At 43.1% G+C, this 22,761-nt stretch overlaps 1 protein-coding gene across 2 annotated transcripts; it reads left to right on the forward strand.

Moving 5' to 3' along the window:
• The first annotated feature begins 8,759 nt into the window (after positions 1-8,759).
• On the forward strand, positions 8,760-22,377 carry PSMD9 (proteasome 26S subunit, non-ATPase 9). 2 transcript variants are annotated; one of them, XM_072600551.1, is made up of 6 exons: positions 8,760-9,071; positions 16,605-16,707; positions 17,306-17,523; positions 18,539-18,640; positions 19,694-19,782; positions 21,341-22,377. In XM_072600551.1, exons 1-6 carry the CDS (start codon positions 8,922-8,924, stop codon positions 21,366-21,368), a joined length of 690 nt encoding a protein of 229 aa, XP_072456652.1. In that variant the 5' UTR covers positions 8,760-8,921; the 3' UTR covers positions 21,369-22,377. The 2 variants fall into 2 exon arrangements, with proteins under 2 accessions (XP_072456652.1, XP_072456653.1); XM_072600552.1 differs by lacking the exon at positions 8,760-9,071 and adding an exon at positions 10,444-10,885.
• Positions 22,378-22,761: the final 384 nt, after the last annotated feature.

Genomic DNA, 22,761 nt, shown 5'->3' on the forward strand with positions numbered 1-22,761 from the left:
TCCTTATCATCAATCAATGTAGCTCCATCAGCACTGAGTAAATGAGATGCACTATTGGTCTTTGTTCCAGAAATAGCCTTCAGGGCATCATAAAAGTGCTTTGGATTTTACTATCAGTATAAAACTGAATTTCATCTGCATTCTTACTGAACCAAGTGTAGAGGGCCAGTACTGATGGAATCCAGAGTGTGAGGTGCTGTCCAGGTTTTACCTGAGACTTATACTAGCATAAAGGCTAACATTCTCAGGAAACTGGTTCACCATGGCACTCTTGATAAGCAAACATGAGATTGTCCTGACCCTGATTGTGTACCCCGAAGTTATTACACAGAAGAAATTAAGATATGGAAATAAAAGATGTAAGCTAAAAATGTTCTCATGGGAACGTTGCTTGCTCATTTGCTTAAGAGAGTATATAAATCATGATCCTCAGATCAATAAAGGAGTCGCATACAGATTGTACAAGAAACATGTACAGATTGTGCAAGAATCCTGCATCTTTCCAAACTTTGCGTACACTTTACTTTTTTTTTAAAATAATATTTTATTTCCCCCTAATTACATGTAAAAACATTTCTCACATTTGTTGCTGGTTCTTTTTTAAGTTTTAAGTTCCAAATTCTATCTCTACCTCCTTGTCTTCCCCCTTCCCTCAGATGGTAAGCAATCTGATATAGGTTACATGTGTGCAGTCACGTAACACATTTCCATAATTAGTCATTTTGTGCAAGAAGACTTGAACAAAAAAGAAAGAAAGAAAAAAGAAAGAAGGAAGAAAGGAAGGAAGGATGTCAAAATAGTATGCCTTCAGTCTGTATTTAGACAACTTCAGTTCTTTCTCTGGAGGCAAATAGCATTTTTCATCATGAGTCCTTTTGGATAGTCTTGTATCATTCTATTGCCAGTAACAGTTGACACATTCACAGTGCTTCATTGTACAATGTTGCTTTTACTATGTACAATGTTCTCCTGGTTCTTCTCACTTTACTTTGTATCAGTTCACATAAGTCTGAAATTTTTCTGAAATCATCCATCTTGTTATTTCTTATAGTACAATAATATTCCATTACAAGAATATAACACAACTTATTTAGTCACTTACCAATTGATGGGCACCCTTTTGATTTCTAATTCCTTGCCACCACAAAAACAGCTGCTACAAATATTTTTGTACAAATTGGCTCCTTACCCTTTCCTTCTAAATTCTTTGTGATACAGACCCAGTAGTGGTATTGCTAAGGGTATGCACAGTTTTATAGTCCTTTGGGGATAGTTCCACACTTGTACTTTACTTTTGATGGAATTAAACTCTGTCTTCTTAGAGGTGAGTGAAATATCCTGCTGGTAAACCCTGTGGAGTTCTCATTTTTGTTGAGCAGCTTCTGAATTTCCCCATCTTTTTTGACAAACCAGTCTTGAAGTTTGTGAATGTTTTGGCCCAGATGACTAAATTCAGTGCTGTACACCAAATCTCTTAAAGCTGCCCATTCCTCTCCTGCTCTGCTGTTGCAATGGTGTGTTGGCTCAGTTTTTCCTTCAAGTTAGCAATGAACTGTTCCGGCTCAGAAAATCACTCTAATCTGTTGATATTAAGTCTTCTGGTAGTCATCTTGCCTTGGGGTCTACACTTTGGTTGAATGCAAAAGTATTTAGTTTGGAGAGGATAAATGTTTGATCAGTCCAGCTCTCTGCACCACATGTTGTTTTTATCACTCACTTTATCACTCTCTTTGCCTTACAATGACATAGTCTACTAAATGCCAGTGTTTGCTTTGAGAGTGCATCCATGAGGTTTTACTGCATTTAGGTAAATGGAAGATGGTGCTGGTGATGAGAAAGTCATGAGATACACAAGTCTTCAGTAGTAGGCGACTTTTGCGGTTGTTTCTGACTCCATTCTTTCCAAGGACTCCTTGCCATGTCTTGGATGTCTGTGCCTACTCTAAATCAACACACATTGATGATGAGAGTCTCCAGATCTTCAGAAAATTTTTATTTGACCTCATAAAGGTTCATCACGGTGGGTACATATGCCCTGATGATGGTGAGGTGGCACTCTCCTGCCTGTAGTAATCACATTGTTGTAAATCTGTCATTCACTCCTTTTAGTAGGCATTCAAGTCTATTAATTAAATTAGTTTTGATAGCAAAACCTACACCAGCTTCATGGCACTCCTCTTCCCTGCAGCCACTCCAGAAAAATGTGTATCCAGCTCCAGCGTCAATACACTGGCCTTCATTTGCCAGCCTTATTTCCCTTAGGGTTGCCATTTGGATGGGATACCTACTAAGTTCTCTTGGAATAAGAGTTGTTGGTCATTTGAATTTTGTGTTGCCTGTAAGTGTGCACACTTATTACAAACCATTGGGTACTGATGGTTTATAAACATTTTTGTAATTTTTCATGTGTGTTTCCACTGCAGAGTAGGATCCTTGCCTGCCCTGGTAAGTAGGCCAAGGTTGGGTGAAGCAGACAATTTTTAGGGCATCTTTTCTAGCCTTCCTCACACTAGGAGGTGAACTGTGCAATCCTTAAAAAGCTGCTCAGACATTCAGGGGACTGCTGAGTACCACTGCTGCTTCCACAACTCTGTGGCATGGGCCACCTGCATGTAGGATTGTGACAACAACTCCCATTGTATCTGCACTTGCTGCTTCATCACTTGCTTGTTGCCATACAACTTAGAGATAGGTAAAAATAATAAAATGCTATGGGTGATATCTTTTGACTCATGCATAAATTGGATATAAGTGAGGCAGAGTTGTTGACAACATATTTAGATTTCTACAAATTCACAAAATCTTTCCCAGCATATTTGTAGATGAGATAGAGAGATATGAGTTAGGTAGTTCTGTAATTAGGAAAAATTTCACTGGTTAATTGGTTGTACCCAAGTATAGAGGGCCAGTACTGATGGAGTCCAGAATGTGAAGTAGGGTCCAGGTTTTACTTGAGACTTGTACTAACATGAGGGCTGACATTATCAGGAAAACTGGTTTACCATCTCACTCATGATATGCATGGATTAGAACATCCTGACCTTGCCTGTGTACCCCAAGGTTGTCTCGTTGGAGGAACTAAATTTGGAAGTATAAGAAGTAAACAAAAAATGTTCTCATGGGAATAACCCTGCTTGCTTGCCTGTAAAAACACTATATAAACCCTTACCCTCAGTAAAATAATGAGAGCTGTTCTTTAGGTCTTCACCTGGCTTGTGTCTACTTTTCTTTCACGTTCTCTCAGCATTCACAATTGGCAGCCCTCGCAGCAGGTCTGTGGCACCCAAAAATAGGCATTAAGGGGACATCTAGAAATCATAATTTAGAGTACTTCAGGGATCTGTCCTTGGGTCTTTGGGATGATGTTTTAATCAGCTTTGGATGAAGACCTAAATGGCAGGTTTGTCAGATTTGCAAATGACTGTGTGAGAGACAGCAAAAAGTTAAGTTTCCACAGAAGTTATTAGTTGATAAAATCATTGAGAATAAGTCAGACGATAGGAAAGTCAGAAGACTGCAGGTGGACTCAACCAATCAGGAGACAGATAGTGGCCTCCAGAAAGTCACAAAATTTTTGATTAGAAGGTCTAGGACTGAAACCAGCCTGAACCAGTCAGGGAATATGACCGGGAATAACCTGGAGAAAGCTTTTCCTCACTGCGCTGGCTTAATGAACCTCATGCATATAAGCAGACACACACTGTATAAAATTATCCCTCATTTTTTGATCATGGGTCCTATGAAAAAGTATGTTTGGGGGGGATCACACCAGCGGTGGTTACATAATGGGCATGTAGAGAAGATGGGGACCTAATGGTGAACAGACCAATCTATCTTCTGGTAGGAGGATTTGTCTTGAACTAAGGGTATATAGCTCATCTCGCTTTTGTATTCAGGGCTCATCCTTCCTAAGGGGGGAGGAGGGTTTTGAACCTGCTTTTGGCCAAAGGCATTCAATTCCACTGAACTGTGCTGCAATAAATATTCCTTGATACCTTCTTGGTGTCAAGCACATCTCTAACAACAAGGAAGCAGGAGAAATATGTGTTCTTCCTCCTCACCCCTGACTCCTAGTGTCTCCTGCTTCAAGATTCTTCAAGATTCTAATAAAATTCTATCTTTTGCATAAGTCTCCCTTCCCCAACTCCCCCACTCTTGTGCTGTCCCTCAGAAAATACCTTCTAGGCACACTGCTTATATATCCTCGTCTAACCTAGTTATTTACACATTGTATCTAACATTCTACTGTGATGAGTTCACTGAGGGCAGAGACTATCTTTGTACGCTCAACTGAGTGCCTGGCACATAGTAGGCTCTTTAAAAATACTTGATTGACTTGCCCCTTTCTGGATACTCTGCCCCTCCCTGTAGGCTGGGAACAGTTTTTGTTTGGCTTGTTTTCAGAATGTCACTCATTTTGAGCTGTTAGTCCACTAAGTATTTCCACAAAATTATTTTCTAAGAGCAGCTGGGTGGCTCAGTGGCTCAGTGGATAGAGCACCAGCACTGGAGTCAGGAAGAACTGAGTTTAAATTCAACCACAGACACTTACTGTGTGACCCTGGACAAGTCACTTTAACCCGAATTACCTCCAAAAAAACCCCAGCAACTATTTTCTAGATGGGTGTTTCCTACCTTGGATTTGTGAAGTTGTTTTATTTAACCTGACTATAGAATTTTACACTGATCACTATTAAATGGCATCTCACTCATTTCAGCACACTATCAGCCTGTTGAGATCTTTTTGGATCTGAATTCAGTGCTCTGTTCTGGTCAGTCACTATCAAGAGGACTGTGTTCAGGCCTTGGCATCACATTTTGGCAATCCATAAACAAATGCAGTGTACAAGTTAACAGGATGTAAGGAGAACTGGAAGACATGCCAGTTAAAGAACTGTTTAAGAAAATGGGTAGTTTACTTTGGAGAAGGTTGAGACGTCCAGATAACTGTGATTAGCTTACTTTGGGTCCTCAGGGCAAGATAGAAAGTACTAAAGACGAGATTTAGATGAGATAAAAGGAAGAATTTGCTATGCAAAAACTGAATGGGCTAGCTCAGAGGAGAATTGTTTTTCCCTCTTTGGAGTTCTCATGGGGGAGGGATGGATGACCTCTTTCGAGAACATTTATAGAAGGTTTTCTTGGTCAAGTAAAGCCTGGACAAAACGTTCTCCTAGTTTATTGTAATGTTAATACCAGTCAACTGAGTCAGTCATTGAGCATTTATTAAGTACCTACTATGTGCCAGGCAGGATGGCTAGATGGTACGTTGGATGAAACTCTGTGTATGAAGTCAGGAAGACTCACCTTCTTGAGTTCAAATCTGACCTCAGACACTTACTGTGTGACCCTGGGCAAGTGATTTAACTTTGCCCAGGTTAACAATTTCCTCTCCTCTACAATGAGCTGGAGAAGGAAATGGTAAACCACTGTAATCCCTCTGACAAAAAAACTCCAAATGGGATCACAGAGTCAGACATGACTGAATGATGACATGTGGTAAATGTTGGGGAAACAAAGATAGACAAAGGCCAGTCCTTAGAACAAGGAAGGCAACATTTAAACAACTACAAACCAGCAAATTACGTAGTAAATAAGAGAAGTTGAAAATAATCAACAGAGAGAAGGCACTAGAATGAAGGGAGATGAGGAAAAGCTTCTTGTAGAAGGGGGGATTTTGAAGGTAGCCAGAGAAGCCAGGAGGCTGAGAGAAGGAGGAAGACCCTGCCAGGCAGTGGAAATGCAGTATCTTCTTCAAGGAGCAATGCAGGGGCAACGCTGTCATTGGATCGCAGGGTACTCAGAGGGTTAGTTCTGCCTCAATAATCTAATCTGCAAGATGCGGATAAAAATTTTGCTCATTTTGGCGGCACTTTGATATTCAGAGTCTGCTCACCACCAAGTCCCTGGAGGTTGGGAGTATCGCTTTTATTGTCACCATTTTTCATATGAGAGGACTGAGGCTCAGAGAGATGAGGGTTCAGGTGAGTCACGCAGCTCAGAATGGCTAGGTTTCTCTCAGTTCCAAGTGCAGTGTTTTTTTTTTAATTACCCTATTTCATAGGGTCATTGTGAGTTAATGAGTTATTTTTGCTAGAGTCAGTCACTGACAGAAAACTAGTCCAGAAGTGATTCTCTTTTATCTCCCTCTCTAATCCTTCCCCTGAGCTAAGTCTGAAGTCCAGGGTTTCTCCTTAGGGCATCCTCAGGTACAATTTCATCAGTGTTAACATACTAGGTTCAGTGTCCAGAGACCTGGGTTTGAATTATGGCTCTGCTGTGTGACCCATTTTCTGGGCATCAGTTTTGATTCATCAAATACTTTTAAGCATCCACCATGTGCCTGGTACTTTGCTAGACCTTGGTCTAAAGGAGACAAGGTCTCCCAGTGCATCCTGGGTCATCTCCAGTCATCCTGATGAATATCTGATCACTGGATCCAGATGGCTCAGGAGGAGAAAGTGAGGCTGGTGACCTGCACAGCCCTCCCTCACTCAAAACAAAGTCAAGTGCAAGTCATGTCATCATTTCTCTGGTGGCATGGTCTTCTTTGAGAATGAAGGACGAACACAACAATGCCTGGAGGTTCAAAAACAAAAATGAAAATTTCTACCCAACGAGTTGGGAATTTTCTTTCCTTTTCTTGTGATGCCTTTTCTTTTTCATCGCATTCATTTCTGAATAGATCAGCTTTCCTGCTCCCAAAGAAGATTTTTAAAAAATAAAAAAAATCAGTTCAACAAAACCAATGGACACATCTTTTGGACTGACTGTTTACCTCCTACCTTGAAGGAAATTAAACTGCATTTTTTTGCTTGTTTGTTATTATCTTTATTTCTTTTTTAAATTAATTTTTTCCATTAAATGTTTTTAATCAGCAAAAATTTGCCCTCTCTCCCTCTCACCTCCTCAATTAACAAGGAAAGAAAAGCAAAACCTTTTGTAACATTTGTTACAATCATGCTTGATCAAGCAAATTCTGCATTGATCACAACTAAAAGACTTACACATATGTCTCTTTCTGCACTGTCTTTCCCCTCTCCATTAGGCAGTGGAAAGCATGCAGAAGTGCACTGGTAAATGTTTAACAGCTGGGTTGGGGGAAGGGGAAGAAATGTTCTCATCACACACTTTTAATTTTAATCTTCCTTATTAACATTTTCTTTATCACTTTCCTAAGTCTAGACAATCAACAAACAATAAATCAAGCTCTTATTTGTAAGTTTTCCAATTTTCAATGTGTAAATGCTTTCTCTAGAAATTTAACAATTGATTCTTCAAAACTAGTTCAAGCTGATTCCAGCACAATCTTGCACATTTCATCATGGGTCCTCTGAACTGTGCTTGGTTATTTATACTGATCAGCATTCCTAAGTCTTTTTTTGTCTTTTTAAAAATTTTATTATAATTTTCAATTCTATATCCTTTCCCTCCCTGAAGCCCCTCCCCCAGCTACTGAGAAAGCAAGAAGAACAATTGCCCATTTATATGCATATAGTCATGCAAAATATATTTCTACGTTACTCATGGAGGGGGGACAAGAAAAATAAAAGGGGAAAGTGCTTCAATCTGCCCCCCATCGTTTCTCTATCTGGAGTTAGATAAGGTATTTTTTTCATGAGTCTTTTGGAGTTGTGGTGGATTATGGTATTGATCAGTTACTAAATATTTTAAAGTTTGTGTTTACAATATTGTTGTCATTGTATAACTTGTTTTCCTGTTCTGTTCAACGGGCAGAAAGAACTGATGCAGTTTTAATACAGATTAAAGTATACTATTTTTATTTTGTTTGTTTTTTCTCTTTGTTCTATTTCTTCTTTTGCAACATGACTAACGTGGAAATAAGTTTTACATGATTGCACAGGTATAACTTGTATCAAATTGTTTGCCATCTTGGGGAGGGGAGGGGGAAGAGGAGAGGAGAGGGAGAAAAATTTGGAACTCAAAATCTTATAAAAAATGAATGTTGAAAATTGTCTTTACATATAATTGGAAAAAATAAAATGCTATTTATATTTTTTTAAAAGTGAGTGGAGATTGGACTAAGTGATGTATAAGGTGTCTTCAAGGTCCAAATCTATGACTCTCAGCAATCTGAAAAAAGTGAGTTATTAATATTTTTGACCCAACAATCCCACAGCTGATATAGAGCTTAAAAAAGGAAAGAAAACTTCCATATGAAAAAACTAGAGACCTATCCATCAAGTGGAAGACTGGCTAAACAAATCGTAGTTCATTAGTGTAATGGGATATTAGTTCCCTCAAGAAACAAAGCATATTAAGAATTCAGAGACGCCTCTGAGGATTTCAGAAGAAGGGGAAGCAGTGAGGTAAGCTGAACTAAGAAAACAGTATGCACAGGGGCTCTCAAGTTTGTTAAGTGGAAGAGCAAAAAGCTGCCGAACACGGACCCTGGGTAATCAATACAACTAAATATCCCCATCAAGAAATAACGGAACGCATCTCCCTTTTTTGAGGAGGTGGGGCACTACGTAGGTGGAATGTTGCCTACATGGTCAGGCTTTCTCCGGTTGATTATTTTTTTCCACTCTTTTTAATCTTTCTTACTCAGGATGATTTGCGAGGGAGGTAAGGGTGGAAGGAAATATTTGGAAATGAAAGTGATGAAAAACAATGTATATCAATAAGAGCTTTTTAAAACGCAGAACACAAAGCACCTGTCAAGACACAGTCCCGCCGCTTTCCAGCGGGGGCGGGATTTCTGGCTCCGCCCCCCGAGCAGAGCCACGCCCCCTCCCTCACGTGTTCGCTCCGCCCCTGTCTCCTCCCTCCGTGCTGCTCCCTCCCGATGTACTCCTCCCTTCCCTGTTCCAGGTCGCGGGCAGAGTAGTTTTGGCCCTCTGGGGTAGCCGTAGTAGTCGCTCTTCTCGCTACGTCACGTCTGGAGCAGCGGCTCAGAGATGTCTGAGAGGAGGGAGTGTGGGGACGAGAGGGCCGCGCCGGAGAGAGGCCAGACGGCCCCAGTGACCATCAGCGACGTGCAGGAGCTGATCCGGAGGAAGGATGAGATCGAGGCACAGATCAAGGCCTACTATGACGTGCTGGAGGACGTGAGTGCGGCCGGGGGCGGGGCGGGGGGGCCTGCCCTCTGGACCCCATGTCCTCCTCTGTCAAACGAGGCCCCTCCCCCACCTCTGACATCCCCTGTTCTGAGGCCCCTCCCCCAGTTCTGACATTCCCCCGTCCTGAGGCCCCTCCCCCATCTCTGACACCCCCTGTCCTGAGGCCCCTCCCTCACCTCTGATATCCCCTGTTCTGAGGCCCCTCCCCCACCTCTGACACCACCACCACCACCACCACCACCCCCGTCCTGAGGCCCCTCCCCCACCTCTGACATCCCCTGTTCTGGGGCCCCTCCCTCACCTCTGATATCCCCTGTTCTGAGGCCCCTCCCCCACCTCTGACACCACCACCACCACCACCACCCCCGTCCTGAGGCCCCTCCCCCACCTCTGACATTCCCCTGTTCTAAGGCCCCTCCCCCACCTCTGACATCCCTTGTTCTGGGGCCCCTCCCTCACCTCTGATATTCCCTGTTCTAAGGCCCCTCCCACCTCTGACACCCCCTGTCCTGAGGCCCCTCCCCCCACCTCTGACACCCCCTGTTCTGAGGCCCCTCCCCCCACCTCTTACATCCCCTGTTCTAAGGCCCTTCCCCCACCTCTGACATCCCCTGTTCTGAGGCCCCTCCCACCTGTGACATCCCGGGTCCACAACTAAGGCTGTAGGGAAGTTGCATGATGCAGCATGGGCAAGCTCTACCAGAAATACCTCCGAATATTTGATTTTTAATTAGTCTTAGGTCGTTGCGTGTTCAGATACCTTCTACTCTTGCCAGATTTTTTCATATAAGGTGGTGATGCACAGTTGAGGAAGTGCAGCTTAGTGGATTGAAAGCCTGACCTTATCAGACTAAAAATTCTTCATCTGCAGGGATTGTTTTGTTTTTGTACTCCTCTCACCTAGCACTGTGCCTTGCACGTAGTAGGTGCTTACTACATATTTGTGGAAATAACTGAATTCCCTGTTCTAAGGCCTGTCCCCTGCTCTGACTTTCCTAATCTTACACCTTCTATGTCTCCTCCGAGGTGGTTACCCACCCACCCCACCAGGCTTCCCTACCCCCTGCCAATCCCTTTGCTGGAATCTGTAGATGGTCCATTCATTGATTGTTGGGACCATCTAGTTTCGTAGCTCCTCATTTTCCAGAGAGGTCACCACTGGTAGTGACTGGGAGCAGGGACTCCATCCTTGTTCTTCTGGTCCCAGGGCTCTTAAATACAGCCACCTTACTGAATGAAATTCCCATTTTTATATCACTTCAGAGTTTGCTTTCTTCATAACGCTATTTGACAAATGGTATTGGTGGTGTTCTCCTTATTTTACAGATGTGACTGCTGCATTTCACAGAGGTGTGGTTCACTGCATTGCTGGGTGATTTCTGAGGCTCTTTGTGAAACCCTCTCGTACACACTTTCTCACTTCTTATTACTTTAGACTCTTTCTTGCCACGGACCAAGTGTCCCTCTGTCCTCAGTTCCCCTTCCCCTGGGAAAAGGCAATTGAAAAAGCATTGTGTTATCATGAGAAATGAAAAGTCCCGGACTTGGAGGCAAGACAGCTACTTTTCGATTTTGTCTCCAACATTTAGTAGCTGCATTGTTGGCTGCAAATCCATTTACTTTCCCAGATTTTCAGTAACCTTATCTGTACATGAAGATTTGGGGAAAGAAATATGCTTAACAAATTGTACATTGCTATCAGCACCTGGATTAAGATGTGTTTGGCACCGTGCAGTGTACATGGGAAAAGAGGCTTCGAAATTCCCATCCTGTGGGGTTGCTGTTGGCAGCTTGCAGAGCAGGTTGGTTGTTCCCAACTGTCCTTTCCTCTTTACCCCCAACCCTGTATAAGGCAAACAATACTTCCAACAGGATCACAGCCAGATACAGTGGATTTGGGAACGGGAGCCGAGATCTCAGATCCTGGCCCTGCCCCTTTGGAGCTGCTGAGCCTAGAGCAAGTTGTAGGCCTCTGGCCTGTGTTTCCTCATTTGTAAAATGAGAGATTGGGCCAGAGGAGCTCTAAGGACCCTTCCAACCCTAAGTCCATGGATCCCTTGATCATTAACAATTTACCTCATAGGCTTGTTGTAAGGAAAGTGTATGGACGTATGAGTGCGTACTTTTGCTACTACTGTGCTGTGTTACTCAGACTTTGGGGTGACTGTTCCAAGAACAACCAGTCCTTGGTACTGTAGAAATGCCTCAAGAGGTGCTGGGACTGTGTGGTACATTACTGAGCAGCAGATTTTGACTGGATTGGAGGGTGTTTCCTATCAAAGCTGTCCATAAGTAAGGTGGGTGGCCCAGGGAGGGGCAGGGTATGAGGTGGGGAATACTTTCTGCAGTTACTTAAGTAGAGGCCACTGGTGTAGACGTTATTAGCTGGGCATCTTTTCCTGTTAGACTTAGGTGTTCTCTACTTCTTTACTGTTCTGAGAGCCTGAGGTTCTGGCCTCTATCCCTGGCTTTGTGTTCTTCTCCCTTTATCTGACTTGGTGTTCTCATCAACCCCCATGCAATTAATTACCCTCTTCCTGCTGACAATTCTCAAATATACTTTTCTTGCCTCAGTCCCTCCGCTGGCTTCCAATGTCACGTCTCTAGTTGCCTTTCAGACCTTTCTGACTGGATGTCCAGTAAGCATCTTAAATGTGTAGAACAGAGTTCATTATCTTTTCCCTAAACCCTCCCCACCTCCTACCTTCCCTGTTACTAGAGAGGGCAATATCATCCTCTTGGTCCCTCAGGCTCCCAACCTAGGAGTCATCCTGAACTCCTTTCTCTCTCATCCCCCCATATCCAAAGTTGTTGCCAAGGCTTGTCATTCTCCCGTTTATAACATATCCTGAATCCCCCCCACACACACACTGCGACCACCGTGGTGCAGGCCTCATCACCAAACTGCTGGAGCCTGCCTCAAGGCTCTCCTCCCTCCAGTCCATTTCCATTCAGCCACTTAAGTGATTTTTCTAAAGCACAGGTCCAAGCATGTCACTTCTCTACTCAATAAACTCCTTTGACTTGTCATGGCCTCCAGGATCAAATACAAGATGCTCTGTCTCTGTTTAGCATTCAAAGCCCTTCACAGCCCAGCCCCCTCCTAACTTTTCAGTCTTCACCTTACTTCTTACTTCCTCACTTCACTCCAGTGACATGGCCTCCTGGCTGTTCCACAAACAAGACCCTCCATCTCTCAGCTCTGGGTGTTTTTTCTGACTGGCCCCCATGTCTAGAATGCTCTCCCTCCTCTGTTCCAAGTGCTGCCCTCCCTGGCAGCTTTTAAGTCCCAAGTGAAATTCTGTCTTTTAGGTCTTGATTCTAGTACCTCCTCTGTGTTAATTGTTTCCCATTTATCCTGGATGTTGCTTGCTTTTTATTTATTTATTTGCATGTTGCCCCCTCCATTAGATTGTGTCATTGTGCCCTGTGAGTTCCTTGAGGACAGGGACTGTCCTTTCTATTCTTTTGGTATATCCAGTGATACACAGTGCTTGGCACATAGTTGCTGTTTAATAAATTTTGATTGATTAGTTGATGAGATCCATCAAGGCACTGCCCATGTAGAATTTGGAGCCATAGGATTGTGGATTTAGAGTTGGCAGGATTTTAGAAGCCATCAAATCCAATCTTCTTATTTTACTGATAAGGGAGCTAAGGCCTGGGGTGCTAATGTGACTTGCTTAATGTCCATACATCTTGTAAGGGTCTGAGATAGGATTTGAAGAGGTCTTCCTGGCTGCTGAGTCTAGTGCCCTACCCCTACACCATCCTGCCTTTCAAGACCTGGGTTTGTCACACTAGCTGTGTAACTGTGAGGAGGTCACTTCTTTTTTATTTATTTATTTTCCGTTTTCAACATTCACTTTTATAAGATTTTGAGTTCTAAATATTTTCCTCTCCCTCTCCTTCCCCCTCCCTAAGATGGCATGCAATCTGATATAGACTATACATGTATGGTCCTCGTCAGTATATTTCCACATTAGTCATGTTATGAAAGAAGAATCAGAACAAAAAGGAAAAAAAAACCTGAGAAAGAAAAAACGAAAAAAAGAAGATAGTCTGCTTTGATCTGCATTCAGACTCCAGAGTTCTTTCTCTGAATGTGGTAGGATTTTCCATTATGAGTTTTTTGGAATGGTCTAAGATCACTGTATTGCTAAGAAGAGCTAAGTCTTTCAAAGTGGATCATCACACAGCGTTGCAGTTAGTGTGTATAATGCTCTCCTGGTTTTGGTCACTTCACTCATCATCAGTCTTCTCAGGTTTTTATGAAATCTGTTGAGCAGGCTACTTGTTCTGTGATCCTGTTTTCCCATGAATACCATACACACACACATGCAAACATACATATGTACATAAATATCTACCATATTTGTCGCCATGGTGTGCGCGTGTGTGTGTGTGTATGTATATGTATACATATATAATACCGCCAGTAGAAGAGGTGACGTGGTGCAATGGATAGAGAGCTGGCTTTGGGGCCAAGCAGACCAGGCAATCCCAACTCTCATGTATACTGGTTTCATGAGCTTTGGGGAAATTCCATACACTTTCATCTCATCCAGACAAGAGAGAAAAAAGATGTGGAGCTGCCTTACTGGGGAGTTTCTTATATCAACAGAATCGTAGGTCCGGTCCTGTCCCTGTCCCTAAGACTTTTTTATCCAGCCTGTGTTTGCTGTGAGGATTAAGTGAGACAATGTGTATAAAGAGCTTACTGTGCTCTATGTACGAGAGAAACTATTCTTGGAGTCTGGAGTTGCCTCTGAAGGATTCCTCCCCTGGTGGCCAAGGTGGCTGAAAGTCTGCTGAGACCCAAACCCAGGAACCTTACCAGCCCTAGTGACTCACCTTTGTTGACCTGAAAACTTGGTTAAAGAAAAGCCAACAGGCTAAATACATACATTCTATGATTTAATTAATTAATTGATCAATTCCCTATTAAAAAAAACAGTAACATAATGCATTATGGAGCCAAAAATGTTCTGTCTACCGATACAAAAATTGGGCAGCCTTAAATCTGTTTTAGGACAAAGAAGTGTTCTGTGTCCTTCAGATTTATGGTCTCCATAAGTGATTAACTAGACCATTAGAAAGGAATTTCTTAATTGCATAGGTTGTAAATACAATAAGATAACAGAGTTTGACAAAGTTTCACATAGAAATTACAACCCAAGATGTCTGTTTCTTTTTTACCATTAACATGCCATAACTTAGTATATGTCTACAAATATTAAGATATGAAAAACGTCCCATTATTTAAGATAGTGTCTTAGGTGAAAGGTCTCCCAAGGAATGTTAAGTCAGCCTTGGCTGGCTTTTGTTGATGTAGGAGGAGGCATTTTCTGAGTTTGCTTCAGAGAGAACAAAGAGATTATTCCAAAATTTTACATTAAACATTATCACCTTGTAGCCCCAGACTCTGTTCAGATTCCCTTTGGTCTCTGAGAGCCTACTCTTTGCTACTAAGCAATGGATTCATAGCACAGAGACCCCGATTTGCTCTTTGTAGGATGGGGTACTTTATTTTTAAATAGATTATCCAACTGCTATAGGGAGAAAAGGAAATTTGTACCCTTAAGGAGTTTATAACATCAGGCAGGAAATTAATGATAATTTACCTGAAAATTAGTAAGTTCATGTGGTAAAGGATAGAACTGTGTGCAGCCTAGGAGGGTCAAGGGGCAGTAGGGGAACTCAGGGCCATTGTACTTGATCTGGTTGGCTTCCTGAGGTCTGGGAAAGCAGGGTTTTGAACACAGTTTTGAATGGGGAAAGCTAAAATAAAATGAGCCTAAGAATCAAGCCTCCTCACTTTGCTCAGGGGGTTCATTTTGGATATGAAGGACAATATATTTTCATTTTATCTACGTTACGTAGCTATGAAAGAGGGTTTTAAAGCATTTTTAGGACACCTGTTTTTCCGAAGAGTCAAATTTCAATAGTTTTCTTCTCTTGAGGGTTTTCACTCTTGTCTGTCTTATCGGGTGGTTAATCCTTTGGAGCTGGGGTTAAACTTCAGAACGCCCCAGACCAGGGCTTATTGTCATCATCATTAGCTCGTATCCACACTTGGTTCAACAGTCTAATTCAGCAAACATTTATCTTGCTCCTGCATCTGGCACTGGAAATACAAAGATAAAGGGGCCCGCCCTCAAGAAGCTTGTTTTCTACTGGGGATAACAGTAACAGGAGGGGAAACACCATGTTGTGGATTTATCCCACAAACCTGGGCTGGGCCAACAGCTGATTAACCTATACCAAGGACAGACCTCCAGTTCTGTTGTTCCAAACCTGCAGAACCTTCCAGCTAGCTGATGGAAGTTGAGGCCAGCAGCAGTCCACTGGAGCTCTCACCAGGGGCAAGTCTGCAGTTGTAAGGTTGTAATCTGGCAAAGCTCAGACCAAGAAGACATCAATCAGACTTTGCACTAGATCAGACCACGTAGAGAACACTGAATGTTTCCACGTCTTTGCCTCTAACAGCTCTTGAGATCCTTCAAGAACATAGCATTCACGATGTGAGGAAGCAGCAGCTGGACCTCAGAAAATACAGATCAAGAATAAACAAATGAACAAAGGCCAAATAAGCACTTGGGGCTCCTGGCTCCCCTGGCTTCTTTTAGGTCCCAGCTCTGAAGTTCCATCTTTTTCAAGAAACTTGTAGAGCTAGGGTAGCTAGATGGTGCAGTGGGCTAGAGCACTGAGCCTGGAGTTGGGAAGACCAGGCACTAACTAGTTGTGTGACCCTAGGCAAGTTACTTAACTTCATTTCTCTCAGTTCCTTGTCTGTAAAATGACCTGGAGGAAGAAATGACAAACCACTCCAGCATCTCTGCTAAGAAAACCCCACATGGGGTCAGGAAGGGTTGGACATGACTGAAATGACTGAACAACAGAAACCAGAAATCTTTCCTGATCCTCTTTCATGTGCCTTCCCTCTGTTGGTTCATCTTCAGTTTGTCCCATAGCCTGTTGTTTCCATGCTCTCTCTGCTATTGCCTGAAGGCCAGTGTTGTTGGATTGTAGCATTAAGGGAGTTTAGTAAAGTGCAAAAAGACAGAAAGGTCAGGGAGCACACCCTGAAATTGACTACATGTCAAGCGTTCACTCAGTTGTCCATCAGGCCCGGTTTCTGAGGTCCTAGTCCACCTGATCGTGAGGTCATAAATCTGGAGTTACAGGGGCGCTTATAGGCCATCTAGTCCAACCCTCTCATTTTACAGATGAGGAAACTGAGATACTGGGAGGGTAAATTACTTGTCCAACAACACATAGGTTGTATATACCAGAGCCTAGATTTGAATTTGGGTCCAACACTACAAAAGCAGAATTCTTTCCCTTAAACCAGGTTTCCTGCCTTTCTAAGGCATTTGTCCTTAGGTACTAGTTATAGATTCTTTGTCCTTTCACAATCTACACTTTCCCCCTTACAGGTACAAAGAAAAATACTTTGAGAAAAGAGAACATGATGAGTTTATATTAACGACATCTATTAACCATATTTCTTTTCCCCAGCAAAAAGGAGTTGGGATGAATGAACCTCTGGTCGACATTGAGGGATATCCTCGAGCAGATGTGGATGTATATCAAGTTCGTACAGCAAGGCACAATATTATCTGTGAGTATGGAAGAGTGTAACTGCCCTACCATGAGCTTGAGAAACATGATGAACAGAAATTCAGCTCTTAAGTCCCTTGAACTTGGGTTCAATTAATATCTTTGGGCCTCAGTCAAACTTTCGGTAAAATGGTCATTATAAATGAGTTTTTTAGGTTGGAGTCAGAAGACCAGGGCTCAAGTCCCACCTATGCCACTAATTGCCTTTTTGGATAAATAACTTAAGCTCTCTGAGCCTCAGTTTTCTTATCTGTAAAAAACAAGGGAATTGGACTCAACTTTTGAAGTCTCTCCCATCTCTGAATCCATGATCTTAGGATTCTGCTGTGAGATTCCCACAGTTGAAAGCCTTTTTATTGGGTGCCTAACTTCACAGTGACAGATGCCACCAAAACACACCATCCTGGCCCATCATGGTGCAGCATGGTTTTTGGGGGGGACATTCAGAAATAGTTCTCAACTAACAATCCTCCCATTTTCCCTGTAAGGGAAATGTGTTGAGGGAATTGCCTGACTAAGAATGTGGGATTAAAGATGTACACTAGCCTTGGTTTGGGGGCATGGCTTTCTTCCTTTTCTACTAGGAGCTTCTCTTCTAGGTCTGCAGAATGACCACAAAGCCCTGATGAAGCAGGTAGAAGATGCCTTGCACCAGCTCCATGCCAGGGGGAAAGAGAAGCAAGCAAGGGACGCAGCCGAGGCACAGAACGAGGCCTTGAGTCAGGGCCAGGGCCCAAGCCAGAGCTTGAGCCAGAATCCCCCTCGGCCCTTTGCTAAAGTAAACAGCATCAGCCCAGGCTCTCCAGCCAGTAACTCGGTAAGTTTGGCAGCAGCTACAGCACCCTGGGGGCAGGGGGCAGAACAGCTTATTGGCAAAGGAGATGGGGCAGGACTATGTGTTCCAGGCCTGTGGGACTCTGGGCTTTTTTCACCTGGAAAGAAGAGTGAGTTGCCCGTGGTTTTCATGGTTGACGGTTGGGATGGAATGAGAACAAAGATTATTAGCAATTGTTCTTTCCTCTGAATTGGATTTCTCTGGAACAACCCCAGTTAAGTGCTGAGGGCAGGAAATAGAGCCAGGGCTCCTGAGGGCAGTGAGAACCAGTGGCTGGTTTTACCCCGGGACCCCCATACAACCCCCAGTGATAGCCACAGTTTTCATTTCCAAATGTTCTTTTAGTCAGATGGCCCTCAAAGGGCACCCAGAGGTGTCACAAGGAGCAGAAACTTTCCAGTGATAGTCTATCCATGTCTGTCATGGAACCAGCAGGAGGAAGTGGTTTCCAGCCTCCAAGTATCTAAAGTACTTGTTTCTAATCTTCAGGATTATTCCCTTCAGGAAAAAATAGTCTCTTTACTTTACAGTTCTTGCTGGCAAATGTCACTGGATATTTAAAGGGTTTTAACGATGCTTTTAAAAAGCATCACCAGCACTTTCCAGTGACCCTTCTTCCTCACCTCCAATGCTGCCCTGGCTCCTGCAGGAGAAAGAGGACTGCATTTAGAGTAGACCCCAGTCCTTACTGTGCCACTCATGACTACCTTTGGGAGCTTGTACACATCACTCTTTTCTGGGTTTCAATATCCTCTGTGACATGAGGACTTTGGAATAGACTGAAAGGCTTCTTAAATTTTTTTCACTCATGACCCCTTCAGCATAGAGGATTTCTGAGGTCCCTACCAGCTCTAAATCCATGATCCTATGATCCTTTTTAACAAAATACTGCTAAACAAAACATATCAGCACGTTGGCCATCGTTGACTTTTGAAAGGCATTGGACAGTGGAAGTCTCTTTAGAATCTCTCACATGTTTTTGGTCTCATCTTTCAAGGGTCTCCAAGTGGATGATGAGATCGTGGAGTTTGGCTCAGTAAATGTCCACAATTTCCAGAATCTTCAGAACATTGGAACAGTGGTCCAGCACAGCGAAGGGGTGAGTCAGGTGGCCACGTCCTCTCTTCTCTCATTCTGAGGTTGACCCGAGGCTCTTCTCTTTTATTTTAGCCAAAACAATCCTTCCTCCAAAAGCCCCATCTGGGTACTCACACTTCTGTGCAGATATGCTCAGGTTCTTTCCAGTGCTGGGCCCTGTCTGGCACAGTGCCCAAGGAGGCTTGGCTTCAGCCCTTGGCACAATATCTCAGACATAACAGGTGCTGAAATTGACTGCTGAACTGGATGGTAGTAAACTGAAGTGGGTGCTCCCTTGGTTTCCAAGGCCTCCTGAAGATTTTACAGAAACTTCTGGGGATGCCCAGCATCGTGAAGTATTGGGTCAAATGCAAGATTTGGAATCAGAGGACCTGGCTTTAAATCCCAGCTCTTCCACTTACTGACCTGTGTGGCCTGAGGCAGGTCATTTAAGCTCACTGGGCCTCAGTTTCCCTATCTGTTAAAATAAAAGTGTTGAACTAGATAAATTTCAGAGATACCTTCTCAAGCTCTAAATCTGCAGTTCCATGATTCCATGAATTTTTATTCTGATAGGTAAAATACAGCAGTGAAGTCTATTAATTAGGGAGAAAAAAATCCTTAAGTTGGCTTGCAGAAGTGATGTGAACTGTCCTTTCTTGCTTGCTGAAAGTCCCTGTTATTCCAGCCCAGACTAAGGCCCTTTGGAACAGCATTGAACCCCCAACTTGGTCCTTAGAGGTGTTGAAGATCTCAAGAGCATTCTCCAAACTGGGGGCGCTGGTTTAGCGCTTAGCTCTTCCGCTCCCCTCCTACCTGATGCTAACAGGGAGTTTGGTTTCTTTCAGGCCTAGATCTCTCTGAGGGAAAGGGAAGTAAAGGTTGCTTGAATCCCCTCTTCAGAACTCTACAGGCTGGATGACTTGGGGTCAGAATCCCTTGGGCTCCATGCCACCCCTACCTGCCTGTCCTAGCTCAAGCAGACTGTGCATGCTTGGCAGCATCACTACCAGAACTTGATTTCAGGAAGCTTCTTCTAATTTGACCCTCATATTGACTGTTCTTTGTCTTTCAGCATCCGTTGAATGTGACAGTGCTCCGGAGAGGTGAGAGACTCCAGCTCAGACTTGTCCCTATACGCTGGGCTGGGAAAGGACTGCTAGGGTAAGATGGAATTGGAAAAGCAGCGTACTCTTTGGTTTTTAAAAAAATTTCTGTTGTTTTCTCTTGCTTTCATATCACCATCACATCCAAATATCTCTCCTAACCTTCTCTACCTACTCAGTAAGTCACCTCTCATAACAAAAAGAAATTGGGGGAAAAAATGTGGTTCAGCAAAACTCCTATCTTGACTGAATCCGAGAGCAGATGCAGTGCTCCACACTTTGCTCCTCTGCATCCCACCTCACAGGGTTTTCTCCGCTCTTCTCTGGGGCCAGCTTCATCATTAGGGCAGCCTCCAGCTTTATTATTCTCTCTGTTCACATTGTGTAGTCGTCATGTAGACTGTGGATGTTTTTATTCATTCATTTCTTGTTTTTAATGCCTGGATTTTCCCCAGTATCCCTCGTGCTCCTCAAAGAGTCATCATGATGATAAATCATCATAAAAAAAGTATCAATAGCATTCAACATCAAAAAAATCTGACCTTGTTTGCAGCATTTCCCACCTGTAGACCTTGACCTCTGCCAAGGAGCATGGGAAGAGGTCTTTTCAGCCTTCTTCGGGGTCAAGCTTATTCTTTTTTTAAAAATTGATTGCCTAGATTTTCCCCTGCACCCCTCCCCACTCCCAGAGAGCCAAAGAAGTTTTGAAAAAGAGGAAAAAATTAGAAAAGCTGATGCTTATATTGAAAAAAACCTGACATTTCATAGTGTTTCATAACCATAGCCTGCAGCCTTCGTGAGGGAGCCAGAATGAGTATCATCAGGGCCATCATTTTGTGTATTAGTTCTTCCTCTATTTACAACATTAATTTCAGTGGTTTCATTGTTTGGTTGGTTTGTACATAGACAACGCTGCTGAAGTCACTGAGAAGGAAACAAAGCCCGGTGTTCCCGCGCAGCTCTGGATTCTTTATATTTCTCTTTTCTGACCTCACACTCAGGGGCCCCCATTAGTTTAGTCTTTCCTAGGTGATGGGCTGCTGTTCTTAGGGTAGACAGTTTTGGTGATTATTAGATTATGACAAGGTACTTTGCACATAGCAGTTGCCTGTTCAGTCAAACCCCTCCTCAAGCTGTAAACTGTCCCAAAGTAGAGGCCTGAAAGTAAATTTACCCCAGTATCAGCCAGAATAAAAAAAGAGCTAACACTTATAAAGCATATTAATCTTTTCAAAGTTCTTTACGTACATCATCTCATTGGAGCCTCACAGTGAGCAGCCCTCTGAAGCAGGTGTTACAGGCATTTTACAGAAGACGCAGGTTCATAAAATGTAAAAGACTTATCCGTGAACACACATCTGATAAGTGTAAGAGCTAGGATTTCAACTCAGGTTTTCTGACTACAAGTCCAGTGCCTATCGCCTATCCACTGCACCACACTGCCCCTCACTGTTCACTCCCTTTTTAGTAATCAGAAGGATTGTGCTTTGAGCATATACTTTAAGATAGACACACAAAATGAAAGATTAAAGCAACAGAAGTAGGAAAGCATCTTTTGGATTTTCTTAATGGTGTGTAAAACATAAACCTGAATCCCTTTTTCTGTTGTGTTTCAGCTGCAATATTATTCCCTTGCAAAGATGATTGCCCTTTGGGACCTTGACAGAGATGACCTCCCTCTTCCCAACCCCTGAACCTGGAGGCGGCTTGGATTTCCTGTCTTCAGCTCCTGCTGGGAGTTTAAGGATTTGCAATGGCTTTGGATGGCTGGACTCTCACTTGGGTGATGGGGATGTACGCCCAGCAGGGGTTTTGACCAACAGTCTGCCTGGATTAAGGCATGGTTAAAACTCCCTGTTTGCCTAGCATCTCCTCCAAATTATGTCTTGGTCTTTGATAAAAATTATTTTTGCTTGTGGGTGAATGAGTAGGAATCAAATCTGACAGTACTTTTACTCTTTTAGGGGTTGCTTTAATTTTTTTTAATTTGGATAAGAAGATATGATTTGCAGTGTGCTGTTATATTGTTCTGATATATGTGTATATGTGTGTGTGTGTGTGTATGTATATGTCTACACACACACACAGTCCATTTAAAACAAAGTGTGCAAAGTCTTCTCATAGAATCTCAGGACTGCCAGTGGAGATGAACTGTTCAGGCATTTCTGAAGTTGTAACTCGACTCTTGTTTCCAAGGCATATCATCTCTTATTAGCTTGGGAGTATTGAAGGCAGAGTGTAATGATACTTAGCTTAGAGGAGGTAACTTATCAGGAGCATGGATGACTGGGTTGTGATATGGTAAATCTTGAGTGTTTCTCTGCAACCTCAGAATGTTTGTAACCACGGACCAATACTGCAGCTTCTGAGGAAGGTGCTGATCTGATTGGGAGATAGAAGTCTTCTGCCTCCACAAGGGGGCAGCAAGGGCCCCTACTTTGGGGAGTCTGGGTCAGAGGAACCCACGTTTTTCCCGGTAATTATCTGTGTCTCATCTAGCACCCTTCTCTCACATTGTAAAATGGAAATTGTGAAAGTGGACACCGACATTAACCAATGAGAACTTCAGAGTTTTTAGGGGTTGGACACTTTCTAAGTGTTTGACTCTGTTAAACATGCGTTCTAATAAATATCAGTGATTTTGTGCCTGGCATCCTTGTAGCTGTTCTGCCTCTTTTAGATGTCAGATTTAGAGATCTGTTTCCTCCTGGAAGAAAAGACAGCTAAACTGAGATACTCAGATACATCACTGGAGGAGTATGTATTAGGTAGCTGAAATGTCATCCTTCACTGCTGAAGTGGTGCAGACTCGGGTGGCACCGGGTGGCACCATTGTAGTGCTCATGCTCAAGCAGAAGCCTTTCTGTTCTTTCCCCAAATGGAGAAATTGGGCCCTGACTGTGTTCCCTCCATGACCAATCTAGTATTGTAACTGCAGAATTGTTGTGTTTACCAGTGTTTGCTCTTTGAATAGCAAGCATTCTCACTACTCCAAGTGTTTTCGAATCTCTTTTACAGATATCCCAGATAGTTTAAT

The sequence above is a fragment of the Notamacropus eugenii genome, chromosome 4 (genome assembly GCF_028372415.1).
Source record: "Notamacropus eugenii isolate mMacEug1 chromosome 4, mMacEug1.pri_v2, whole genome shotgun sequence".
NCBI classification, from domain to species: domain Eukaryota; kingdom Metazoa; phylum Chordata; class Mammalia; order Diprotodontia; family Macropodidae; genus Notamacropus; species Notamacropus eugenii.